Raw genomic sequence first — 13,351 nt, forward strand, 5'->3', positions numbered from 1 at the left:
GGCAACAGGATAGAAAACGAAATAAATAAATAAATTTCAAATTGTTATAAGTAAAATACATTTTTGCAAGTCAAACAATATGAGAGATTTTGTTTTGGACCTTCAATTGTGGACTCTCTTATTAAGGATTTTGATTGTGGCATATACACGTGAAAAGTCCTTTATAAAATTGCCCTCTTTCTGCAACAATGCGGTTTGAAGAAGCCTGGTCTGAAGCTTAAATTTAGGGCTTTTGTGTGGTAGTACCCAACATTGTCAGGTTAGCCCATGAACTCTCTTTATATTAAAAATAAGAATTTAAAATGGCAGAGTATTTTACAAAAGCAAGACTTGAACCATACTGTAAAACTAATTGTGTTACAGTTACATAATAGTTAATAAGGATTGGCCACTTTCAGATGAGAATTTGTAAAATAATCTTTAACCATAGTTATATAATCCTGCTAGTTTGGACATTAGCTTTGTAGTGATAACTATGTTAAGGTGCATAATCATTCTTCATTTCTATTATTTTACAGAACTGGCAAGAGAACTGAATTTTTCTGTGGATGAAATTAATCATATTCGTGTAGAAAACCCAAACTCTCTAACTGCCCAGAGCTTCATGTTATTGAAAAAATGGGTTTGCAGAGATGGAAAAAATGCCACTAGTAAGTTATGGAATAAATCAATTATTTTACTCGTTTCAGAAGAATACATCAGGTCACAGTTGGGTCTCATGGTTTCAAACCTGTTTTTGGAGACATTAAAAGAGAAAGCAAAGTGAATGCACAAAGGCCTGGATTTTATAAATGGCGCCATTATCACCGGCCGCCTTAAAAAAGGCCGCTGATGGAATGTCAATCGTGTGATGGCACCACAAGAACGGTCCAACAGGACACAATCTCACAAACAACAAACAGCAGAGAAAGCAATGGGAATGGACAATGAGCAATCCACAAGAGCCAAAGCCTTGTTTATTTTAATCTAGGATGTCCGCTCCCATTGCAATCATGTGATGGCGCCATTTATAGAACCGCAACTTCAGAAAAGGTAGGCGCCGGAAATGTAGGCCAGGGTTTTCAAGGCCTACATTTCCATCACCTACCTTTCACATCAAATGTGCCTAAGGGGCTGCTTTACAATGCCTAATGCCATTTCCAGCTATAGCCATGCCTACAGTGGCGTTAGGTGTCATAAAGCACCTCAGTAGATACAAAGCAGGTGTCATTTTTAAGGCACATTCTTAATAAAGTGTTACTTCAGTATTTATGGTATGAGGCATAAAAATTTGGCCCTTACTGCATACAAAATGGATGGCAGCTAAGAGCTCACACAGTAACTGTTTTTAACAGCCGCGCATTAAAGATGACAAAAATGACCCTCAACATACTCTAAGTTCCAACCTAAGGTGATAGACCAGCGTCTCGCAAACTCTCCAGAGCAACTGTAGACTAGACTCAGGGCCGCGGCTGGAGGGCATCTGGAAATGCGTTGATGTCGACACGATGATGTCATGGAGGTCCTCCAGACTGGGGGGGGAGGGGGGCAAGGGTTGCTGCAAGAGAAGCGGCATGGATGGCATAAACAGATCCAGTGCTTGGAACAGACTCCCTGAATCACTGTCAGGCTCCATCCCTGGATGTTTTCGAAACCATGCTCAAGACCCAGTTCGAGGTTGCTTTTAACTCCTAACCCCCACTCGCTGTTAGACATTCATTTCTGATGAACTCCCCAAACCCTACTTGTCCTAACCCCCACTTGCTGTAAGGGAGGGGTGTCAAAGTCCCTCCTCAAGGGCCGCAATCCAGTCGGGTTTTCAGGATTTCCCCAATGAATATGCATGAAATCTATTAGCATACAATGAAAGCAGTGCATGCAAATAGATCTCATGCATATTCATTGGGGAAATCCTGAAAACCCGACTGGATTGCAGCCCTCGAGGAGGGACTTTGTCACCCCTGCCTAAGGCATTCATGTGTGATGAACTCCCCAACCCCCTACTTGCCATGTCTGTCAAGTAGATTGTATGCTCTTCTGAGCAGTGACCGTGTCTTGAATGTTCTAATGTACAGCACTGCATATATCTAGCAGTGCTATAGAAATGATAAATAGCAGAAATAGCTCTGAGGAAACTATTCCATCCCAGTGATGTGCAACCTATAATAATGCATTGAAGTAGTCCATGCGGGATAAAACATAAGCATAAAGTAAGGGTCCAATATAGGTCATTACCCTTGTGAGTAATTCACAGTTTATGTAACATTTCATACAGATGTTTTGATAGTTCGAATCATTTTTTTTAAAATTACAGTAGTTTCTGTCGCATCCAGAGACTATTGTTCTATCTTGTATTTTGGGTGCAATATCACCACCCTCTTGTGTTCCTGACTTAGCCAAATGTTGATTTGTGGTAAAATAATGGATATATAGCAAGGTGGAAGATCATTGGTTTGAATGTTGGTAGGTTGTGATACTGTTTATTAGACCAAGAAAACAGATATTGCAATACATAAGCTGAGATGTGATGCCATCTGCTGAAAACTCTATAGTCTACAAAGCACAGGTACTGCAAAATCTTGTTTTATGGTCAGTTAAAGAGCATCATAACCTATGGGGGCAATTCTTTAAATGGGCACCTGAAGGCAGGCGCGCAGATGCTGAGCACCAATTGCATAGCAACACCTATGTGCCAATATGTTAGAATAGTATCATAGGTCAGCATTGATGTTAGCTATGAACACTTAAGCCAACTCATTGGCAGGTGCCAATGTTCGCACCTAAGTGTTTCATGATCTATACATAGACCCATATTCTATATAGGTTGCCTAAAAAATCAGCGCAGACTAGTGCAGTACTAAGAGTGATTCTATAGAAGTTTGGAGCAGTATATATAATCACGCTTAGCGCCACCTAAGCATTGTTAGGCACCTTAACTTTAGGCACACCATATTTATGCTAGGGTTTTCTTGGCCTAATTTAGGCGCACAATGGTACCTAATGGTACCTAGTTCAAAAATAGGTACCTAACTCAAAAGCACACCCACAATCCACCCCTAAACACCCACATTTTTAGGTAGAGGCTTTGGACTAGGTGCCTGCTTTTTATAGAATCACATTTTTTGAGTTAGGCACCTAACTTTCAATTAATCCCAATTAACGGCAATTATATGGTATTACGTGCCAGTTAAGCCTGTTAACCAATTGTTATGTGCCAACATCAGCTAGGCGTGCTGATGTAGGTGTTTAATCTTAGGCGTACTTTCTAGAATTTGCCCCACAATGTATAGTATTCTATAAATTAGGCATGTAAGATAAAGACATGCCCATGCTCCACTCGCATGTACGCCTCCTTTACACATCCACTAATGGGCTTAAACACTATTTTTATTTATTTAAAACATTTCTAACCCGCCTAGACCTAAGTGGTTTACAAAACTACAAACATAATCATCATGTAACCAACATACAAATAAGTAAACAAACATATCTGAAACATCTTCAATCCAGATCCTATGTCAATCAAGAGAATGCCTCCACAAACAAAGTTGTTTTCAATAGTTTCTTAAATTTTTGAATATCAGAAAGCAACCAAAGCTGTCTTGTTAGATTATTCCATAATAAAGCGCCTTCAACTAATATTATAGATGTTTTCATATTGGTATAATGTACATTCACTAATTCATCTGTTGATAGTTGTAACTTTCCCTGTGATCTTAATGATCTAGATGGCTGATAAAGCCTAATCAATTGTTTTAGATACCAAGGGATCTTATTAAAAAAAAAAAAAATAAGTATCTTGGCACTTTGGTCTGTATGGCACATGTTTCTACATTCACATAGTTATTGCACTGTCCTTCATGTTTCTAAGAGCTGAGTAGTTGGCATAGATGGACAGACTGGATAGGCTGTATACTCTTTTTCTTTCATTTACCACAAATGATACAAACATCAAAAGGAAAATACAGGTCTAATATCGTATATGTAAATGATGATATATGCATTTATGACCAAAGAAAAACCGGCATGTAGAGGCATGTGGAGGAGTGTGGCGCGGTGGTTGGAGCTACAGCCTCTGCACCCTGGGGTTGTGGTTCAAACCCCGCGCTGCTCCTTGTGACCCTGGGCAAGTCACTCAATCCTCTATAGCCCCAGGTACGTTAGATAGATTGTGAGCCCACCGGGACAGATAGGGAAATGCTTGAGTACCTGATTGTAAAACCGCTTAGATAACTTTGATAGGCATGTACTCTCTCCAAGTTTTCCGCAAACATCTGAAAATCTGGCTTTTCTCAAAAAATGTAAGTCTCCCTCCAACTTAGGAATCAAGGAAACTCTTATATCTTGGCATCCCAAGTCCTCTAAATTTTCTTCACACTTCTACCTCTAACCCTCTGTTGTAGTTCCTTCCTATTTCTCCTACTGTAAACCGCGTCGAGCTCTACGAATGTGGAGATGATGCGGTATACAAACCTAAGGATTAGATTAGATTAGATTAGATTAGTATATTAAAAACTAATAAACTTGATGAACCAGCAATAAAAATCATGCCCTCTAACATGCGCAAAAACCAGTAGAACAAAGTAACCCTGAAGTACAGTCTTGCAATTTGATACAACACATTTGCAGCAAAATCAAATCAAACAGTTGTACAAGAAGAGCAGGTGAATAGCAGAGAAGCCATACATTATAACAAGTAGGGGAACGTATATAAATATCAAGCACAGTTGGAATCAACCATAACTGAGAAACCATCAGCTAAAGGCGACCAAATCTCAATTTTATATCTGAGGAGAGAATTATTAGTCACCAAATATTCGTTTTATGAGTCAACATAACATTGGCACACCACAATGTAGTATTAAGTAAGTTAGCAAACTTAGACAAAATCATATGAAGAGATAATGAAATTAATATATCAAACTGTTTTTTCTGTCAATAGGGCTGGTAAGAACAGAGATCTAAAAATGAGTATGTCAAATGTTAGAACTGAAGAAATAGGAAGACACATACATATAAGACTCCAAATAGAGGTCCAAAAGTTCTGGACAAGGGGACAGGAGAAAAACTTGTGTTTGAAGTCTCCTAAATCGGAGAGGCAGTGCCAATACAAATTAGAATCTACTAAGCTAGCTCTGTGTAATTTACTTGGGTTCCAAAAGGCCTTGTGGTCTTCGTTTCTATATCACAAGGATTTCTATTTTCTCCATGACAATATAGTTCCCAGAAACCTTTCAGACTAACAATGCTTTCTTAATGTTCATAGTAAATAATAATAATAATAATAGTTTATTTTTATATACCGCCATACCCATGCGAGTTCAAGGCGGTTTACATTGAGTTACATTAGGGTCTGCTTAGACAGGCAGATTTACAATTATTTGTCAGAATTACAGATATGTTATTAGAATTACAGAATAACAGAGTTTCAATTATTTATCAGCTTTATTTGAACTAGACAGAGGATGCGGAAAGAGGGGAAAAAAGGGGAAGGCCTCATAAGGGGGCCAGATTGGGGAGGGGGGGAGATATTGTCGGGGGGGGAACAGTTTGGGTCTTGTTTGCGGAATAGGTAAGTTTTAAGTGATTTTCTGAACCCGAGGTAAGTGGGGGCCTCTAGTATCATTTGTGCTAGCCATGGGTTCAGCTTGGCAGCTTGGAAGGCGAAAGTTCTATCAAGGAATCTTTTGAAGTGACAAAGTTTGGGTGAGGGGAAGGCGAACAGCTGAATACGACGGGATTTCTTGGTGCGGTAGAGGTTGAAGTGAGGGTTGATGTAACTTGGTGAGGAACCATTTACCGCCCTGTAACAGAAGCATGCGAATTTGTAAAGGACTCTAGACTCGAAAGGCAGCCAGTGGAGTTGGTGGTAGAATGGGGTGACATGTTCCCATTTCTTTAGGCCAAAGATGAGGCGCACGGCGGTATTCTGGATTATTTTTAGTCTTCTGGTTGTTTTCTTCGTGGCGTTAAGGTATATGATGTTGCAATAATCTAGAATGCTGAGGATGGAGGATTGTACAAGAAGGCGGAAGGAAGTGTCATTGAAGTATTTTTTTATAGTGCGAAGTTTCCAAAGTGCAGAGAAGCTTTTCCTGATGACGAGGTCGGTGTGATTTTCTAAAGAAAGATTTTTGTCCAGCGTGACTCCCAGGATTTTTAAGGTTGGTTCGAGTGGGAAGGTCATTCCTTTCAGTTGAATTGTAGTTTCTTTGATTTTGTCATTGGGGGTGGCTAGGAAGAATTTAGATTTATCGGGGTTTAAATGTGATAGAGAGAAACCTAGAGCTGGTATGGATTTTGTTAAAGCTTTTGATATAGTACTGCATGAAGAGCTGCAGGGTTTAACAATAAAGAGTATACGAAGCCAGTGATTTTGAACCTTTTTCATCCTATGGCACACTGACAAGATACTAAAATTGTCAAGGCCCACCATCCCACAAATGCTCCATATACACTCCTCAAGTCTTGCAGCCCAATATCTTCTTTCCTCTCCTTCTTTCCACAATCCAGCATCTCCTCTCTTTCTTTCTCTCTACCCCACTCATGTAACCAAACATCTTCTCTTCTCCCACATTTGTAGTCTAGCATCTCCCCATCCCTTTTATTCCCTACCCCCTGTGCTTCCTTCATTTGTCCCCCCCCCTTTTTTTTACAAAACCGTGAAAGCAGTTTTTAGCACCAGCTGGCGTGGATGGAGGGTCATCGGCGGTTTGACTGCGCAGCTGGTGCAGCGGCAGGTCCTCAAGGGTTCTGCTGTACGAGGGATGGGAGGGAGAGAAGGATGGAAGCTGGGCAAGGGTTCTGCTGCACAGGGGGATGGGAGGGATGTAGAGATAGACAGATACTGCAGAGGGGAAGGCACAAGGGGATGGGTGAGAGGGGAGGAAAGATGTTGCCCATGTGGGGGAAAGCAAAGAGGAAGAATTGGGGTGAAGGAGAGGAAAGGAGAGATGATCATGTACATGAAAAAAATAAGCCCTATCTGAAAATAAGCCCTAGTGCCTTTTTTAGGCCCCAAATGAATATAAAACACCGTCTTATTTTCGGGGGAAGCACGATAGCAAGATAATAGAATACTAGCATAAATCAGCATCAGCATACCTACATTTTTGCATACCCGCTTATGCTATGTCAATGGCAGACACAAATGGGTGAACCTAAGTGTGGCAAGCTATTTGTATAACTTACAATATTCTGTAACTTATGTGTGTAAATTGTAGACTCTCCTATGCCCCACCTATGCTTCCCCCATGTATACATCCCCCTTGCAGTTACATGTAAAACAAGTTGCATACCTACATTATAGAATAGCGCTCAGTACGCAACTGCCATTTACATGCATAAATGTAGACTTACTCATGTAAATGTCAGTATATTATGTAGGCACACAAATGGCTGAGATTCACCCAAAGCGGTGTACAGCAAATACAGTTCAACATAACAAAATTGTAAGTTAACAGCATGACAATAGCACTCTAGACGTTATCTGTTCACTTATAAGGAAATATTATATCTTGCCTTCTGTTTCAGCTGACATCTTAACCTCTGTGTTAACCAAAATCAATCGGATGGATATTGTGACCCTGTTGGAAGGACCAATATTTGATTATGGAAATATTACAGGCACCAGAAGCTTTGCAGATGATAATATTTTTCAAGATTCTGTTGATGGTAATTAATCAGCCACTGTGTTCATATTTATTTCTCTTTTAATTTATAGAAATAAAACACTATTTCCTTATTTTAAAGTAATAGTCAGCTGATGTTATATTTTTACCTCTTCTAATTGAATAGGAAGGTACAAATTTCATTTCATACAAATGTATACATTGCTTTCCTAATACCCATCTAGTTAATGAATCCAATGTATTACTTACATTCTATAACTTCAGTTTTCAAATTATACTGCCTCTTTTACAAAGCCGAGCTAGCAGCTGCCGCGCGGCAACAGCCCCAAAGCCCTTTAAATCTCTATCTCGGGGCCGTTAGCGCAGGGCATCCGCTAGTGCGGCTTTGTAAAAGAGGCCGATAGTGTTCATTGTAACAAAATATAAGATAGGTAATTTATTTTTAATTTGTATTTAAAAATGGCATGACCTGTGTTTCCCCGGTGAGCCCCAGAACCAGGGTGCACTAATGTGACTCAATTTTACAGAATGCAGAAAATTGTGCAATACAGTATATCTTTCTGAGACAGAACCACTATTTAGGATAGACACACCCTCTTTTTAAACTAAAATTTATACTTTTTTATTGCAGTATTGATTCATTACATTTCTTTGCCCTTTAATGTATTCCAATAGGGAAATTAAAGATGTCTATATCTTATTGTCACCAAATTTCCCCACTTATAAGCTTTCAAGTATTGAGATATATGGAGTCAGTCTCCAACCAGCTTGAATATCTTTATTATAGTATAATTTTTTTTTTTAAACCATAGGCTAAAAATTTATGCCTGACTAAACAATTATACTGAAAGAACTGTAAATAGTAAATGTCATGAGCAGAGTACTTAAAAGACCAAGGTGACAATTCAATAAACTGGTGCCAAGATTTAGGCACCCCAATGCTATGCACTGAGCATCAAGGCTATAAATAATAATAACTTTATTCTTTTATACCGCCATAACCAAAAGTTCTAGGCGGTTTACATTAAAAAGAGCTGGAAAATCGGTGAAATACAATAATACAGTAAAAATAAAATACAAATATTTGTAAAATAGAATTTCAATAATAAAACTCTCATTAAGTAATAAACTTATCGAACAAAGTGGTCTTAATTAATTTCCGAAAACAGCAATAGGATAACATAGTTTGCTGAATACATTTACCTAATCAAGATTGTTGCCTACCAACTTGAAATGCTAGGGTCCTATCTAAGAAGGCCTTATATCTACACCCTTTAATTTTTGGATAAGCAAATAAGGCATCATGGCGCCAAGATGTCATGTTAGAATACTAGCATGGCCTAAAGGTAGATGCCAACGGGCCTACCACAATTGATAAGAAGACAATTGGTAGGATGCAACAATTGTTAGGACAAAATTGTAAAGTTTTTGATAGTAGCAATCAGCCGCCAAATAGTTGAGTGATCACTACAAACAAGGGAATGAAAGCAGCGATGCCATGCCTCAACTGAATTATTTGATCTTGGTAAATTGTTCATAGTTGTTCCAAACTCGCAATGCAAAAATTCCTTCCCTGGTTCAATGTTGTCGTATGCTGCCTAGATATATGTCCTCAGAATAATCCATTATGGCTTCTGCTTCAGCAGGAAACTTTATCATCAGCAAGTCAAAATTTTCTAGGACTCTTTCAATGGGAACAAAAGATAAAGCAAGAAGCATTCAGATTTTAAAAGCAAATTCAGCATCATTTGCAAATTGTTGTTGAAGACCAGCTGCTTGTACTTTTTGGAAAACATTTTGACACATGAAATAAGCATTCATGGACATCAATATTTGGAAAAACAAATTTTAAAGCATTTATAGCTGCTTTTTCAAAATTGAAAACAACTGATAATTGCTGAAAATTAGGACAAAAGTTTTTGATTTCGTTCAAAAATCAAACGTAAATTTCTTCACACATTTGGTAGCAGTGCATAAACTAAATGGAACACATTGACCCTCAAAAAAGTATGCAAAATATAAATTTGAAAAAAATTCACTGGAGAAACTTGTTCCATTGGCGTATAAATTTTCAGACTGTTCCAGTAAGCATATATTTTGCTGTGTTGAAAAAAATTAGAATCCAATTATTTCCAGCACCTGAATCAAAAAGTAAAAAATTCTGACCTTTTCTTAGTTTGCTTAGTCATTAGGAATTTGAAGATCCATTAAATTCTTCAGCTGAGGTGGTGCTGCTCCTTAATGTTTGCTGAATCATTTGTTTCAAGCAATTAATGTGTGGCAAATTAAACGATGAAGCTAAAGAAACTTGAGTCAAAGAATTATTAATTATAATTGTATTGATTCTTGAGTATTTTCAGCCTGTTGTTGAATATTATTAACTGATTTTAAAACTTCTGTGTGAGTGGCATCAGGCGGATCAGAATAATCACTTTTAATGATTACCGTTGAACCATCTATCGCATTGCTATCAGTGTGAGCTCTAGCCTTACATATCTTCCACTTCTCAGAAGCCCAATAAGTTTTATCAGTTGAATCTGCTTCATGATTGTAAGCATAATCATCAAAAATTAGCTTCTGTTTTTTACGCTGAATATGATGAAATTTGGCCATATTAATTCTGGAAAGGACTGAAAATAAAAAATAAAGGCTGTTAAAAGAGAGAACCGTTACAAAGACGTTTTTTATTTTAAAAAATCCTAACAATTGTAGAATCCTACCAATTGGCATATCCTAGCAGTCATAGGCAGCGGAACCACAAAATTAAGCTACATAAAGTACACTCTTTTTTCCTTCGCACCTGTGGACGTGTGGATGATTCTGGTCCCTCCAGTCCCTCTGGTCACGTCCTGTCACGTTTCAAGTTTATTTAAAATATTTGATATGATCGCAATATCCAAATCCAATGCGATTTACAAAGATTAAAAACAGAAAAAATAAAAAATCCAACAAACAGGACATTAAAAACAATTATGACATAGAAATGCAATTGAGAGGGAAGGGGTTAAAAAAAATAGGATTAAATACAATTCCAAAATAAATGAAAAAGAATGGGTAAGGTGACAAAAGCTTAGGAAACGTTACCCACTTAATTTCTATTTAAAGTCACTTTGGCTTACTAGGAGTTAGGCCAGCATTCCTCACCCAACGGGTCGCCTTAGGGTGGCTTTCCATGATACTCCTATTAGGCTTACCAAATTTCATCCTAACAATTGTCAGGCTCCCAATGCCAATAATTACTCAAACTCCATTGTAGGTGTAACTGTTGGCAGCTAAGGGCTCCTTTAATCAAGCTGCGCTAGCGGGGTTAACGCATGCGACGTTTCATCATGTGTTAACCCCTGCGCTGGCCTAAAAACTACTGCCTGCTCAAGGGAGGCGTTAGCGGTTAGCACGGCCGGAGGTTTGGCGTGCGGTATTACCGCTAGCTAGCACGTTAAACCGCTAGCTTGGCTTGATAAAAGGAGCCCTAAATAATGTACAGAATTCTATAAGTTGCACACATATTTCAGAGGCACATCTGTGACCCACTCATTTTCTGCCCATGTTTATGCCCCTTCACACTTGCGCACTAAGCAATTTTTGTGCGTATTTTATAGATTAGCACTTTAAACACGTAAGTGCCAAATAGTGATATTAATTATACGCATAAGTACACCTTTTCTGTAACTTGTGCATAAATGGTGTCTAAATTTAAGCATGCCTTACAAGAATTGTTCTTTATATGCACATTTTATGGACTGCTCCATGCTCATTCAGTAAGTGCTTTTCTTTGTTAATTGTGAAGTGAAATTAATTTATCTAAGGCAACTTCAGTCAGCAGCCATGACTGCAGAAATCTCACTGAATTTAAGGTATACAAATACAGTACTTAATTCTTTAAAAAAAAAAAAAAAAGCTTTTCCTTTGTGATGCAGATCTTGTCATTTAATTAAAATGCTATAGTTAACTAAATTTACTAAATTATATGCCTTAAAATGCTTCAATTAAGGTCTATATTTTATAACATTTTTACAAGCAAAACGATAAGCTTACTAAGAATTTTTAGGCCTGTAGGCCTGCTTCAGGTCTTGCCAAAAGTCATCAACTAGTTAGACTATGCTCATGAATCATTGCTTGATGTACATCCTATACAATATTTCATACATAGCTTCATTTGGATCCTTTAACTTTTGATGCAAAAGATATAAACCTAAAATCTTTAATTTTATCATTTTAAACAGCACAGTGTTTAGATGATTAAAATTGAAATTATGAATTCTTTTGTTCAAGATGGGTTATTTTCTTCTAGTTTAGTAAGTTTCTCCCATAAGCTTTACAAATGCCTCTCTTAAAATGTTGCTTGTCTTATAATCTTTGTAAATTCTTTTGCTTAGTTGCAGTTCCTTTCTGTCTCTCCTCTTCTCTGAACCTTCTTGCATCTTCCTTTCCTCACCAAGACCAGACACCTTTATACTTTCCTCTCAGCTGAGACACTGGAACATTCTGCAGGTGCACCTCTTCCTCCTCCTGGCCACCCAGAAAATTATAATGGAGCAGAATTGTACCCTCTTTACCCCGGTTACTCTCATTAATGTTCACAAAAATGCACATCCTATCAGTTCATTGTAGGCTACGCCTTTAAAATAAAAATTGTCTGTTTTTCATTGTTCTTTTCTCTTTATTTGATTAGTGTTTCTGATTCTTCCCGTGTCACCACAATCTTTTTACTCTCCCAATTCCTCTCATCTGCATCCCTTTTCTAAATCCAAGATCATTCTTTTATTTCCTCCTTATGCTATGCATGCTGTGTTGCCATGTTGCTGACATCTTTGGCTTTCTTTAGCATTTGTACTGCCATTGTTTAAAACCAGATTTATGATCACTATTTCACAATATATTTTATATATAAGCCATATTTTGGAAATATTATCCCTCTGAAAAAGGAGGCTAACACAATACTGTATATGTAATCAGAGCTGTATCAAATTTATATACAAATTATCTTCATACTCTAAAAAAAACAGGGTAATATTCAGCCCAGCACTAAATATCTGGGACAAATGTACATGGAACAGGTCACAAGAGCTTATGAAGATCCCAACCAATATTCAGCCCAGGGCCTGCATATGATAGTTCTGTGGGCCCCAGCAGAATATCGGCTGGGACCAGCATAATTATTTAAAAGATATATGGAGGTCTGGGAGCCCCCTTATGAGCCCTGATAAACCACCTTCTTCCCTTCTCCCTCCCCCAGCCCATGCTATTCAAAATCCCCTTACTCAACCCCCTCCCCCCAGTTTGGGTAGGTTTCCCTAGGCCTATCTTATCTTCCTGGTGGTCCAGTGGGAGCAATGGGGCAGGATTAAAGCCCACTCGCTCCTGCACCTTATGGCTGCCACAACCTCTCACAGCAGCCTCGCAGATATTTTCTTTAGGCAGACACAAGGTGCAGGAGTGAGTGGGTTTTACTCCTGTCCCCATCATTCCCTCTGGACCACCAGGGAGCTAAGGTAGGTCTGGGGAGATGGTGTTCTGAAAGGCCCAAGTTGGGGAAAGGGGACGGGAAGGAGCGGGATTCGTGAGGGCCGGGTGGGGGAATTCCAGGGCTCCATATATCTTTTAAATAGTTATTTGAGTCCCAGCTGATATTTAATGCTGGGGCCCACATAGCTAAGCGGACAAAATTAAGATAGCTTCTGCCGGCTCCTCCCCATTGCCTCCCCCTGTTCTACCTTTTGTGTTGGCCAGAGCCAATATTC

General features: G+C 38.6%; 1 protein-coding gene across 4 annotated transcripts in view; it reads left to right on the forward strand.

Moving 5' to 3' along the window:
* The window catches only part of ANK3 (ankyrin 3), a 972,780-nt gene that overhangs the window by 877,663 nt on the left and 81,766 nt on the right, over positions 1 to 13,351 (forward strand). For all 4 annotated transcript variants that reach the window (XM_033941649.1, XM_033941646.1, XM_033941647.1 and 1 more), the window contains 2 exons: positions 519 to 650; positions 7,513 to 7,653. In XM_033941649.1, the coding sequence (XP_033797540.1) occupies positions 519 to 650; positions 7,513 to 7,653 (273 nt within the window). The remainder of the gene's footprint in view (positions 1 to 518; positions 651 to 7,512; positions 7,654 to 13,351) is intronic.

The sequence above is a fragment of the Geotrypetes seraphini genome, chromosome 4 (genome assembly GCF_902459505.1).
Source record: "Geotrypetes seraphini chromosome 4, aGeoSer1.1, whole genome shotgun sequence".
Lineage (NCBI taxonomy): Eukaryota > Metazoa > Chordata > Amphibia > Gymnophiona > Dermophiidae > Geotrypetes > Geotrypetes seraphini.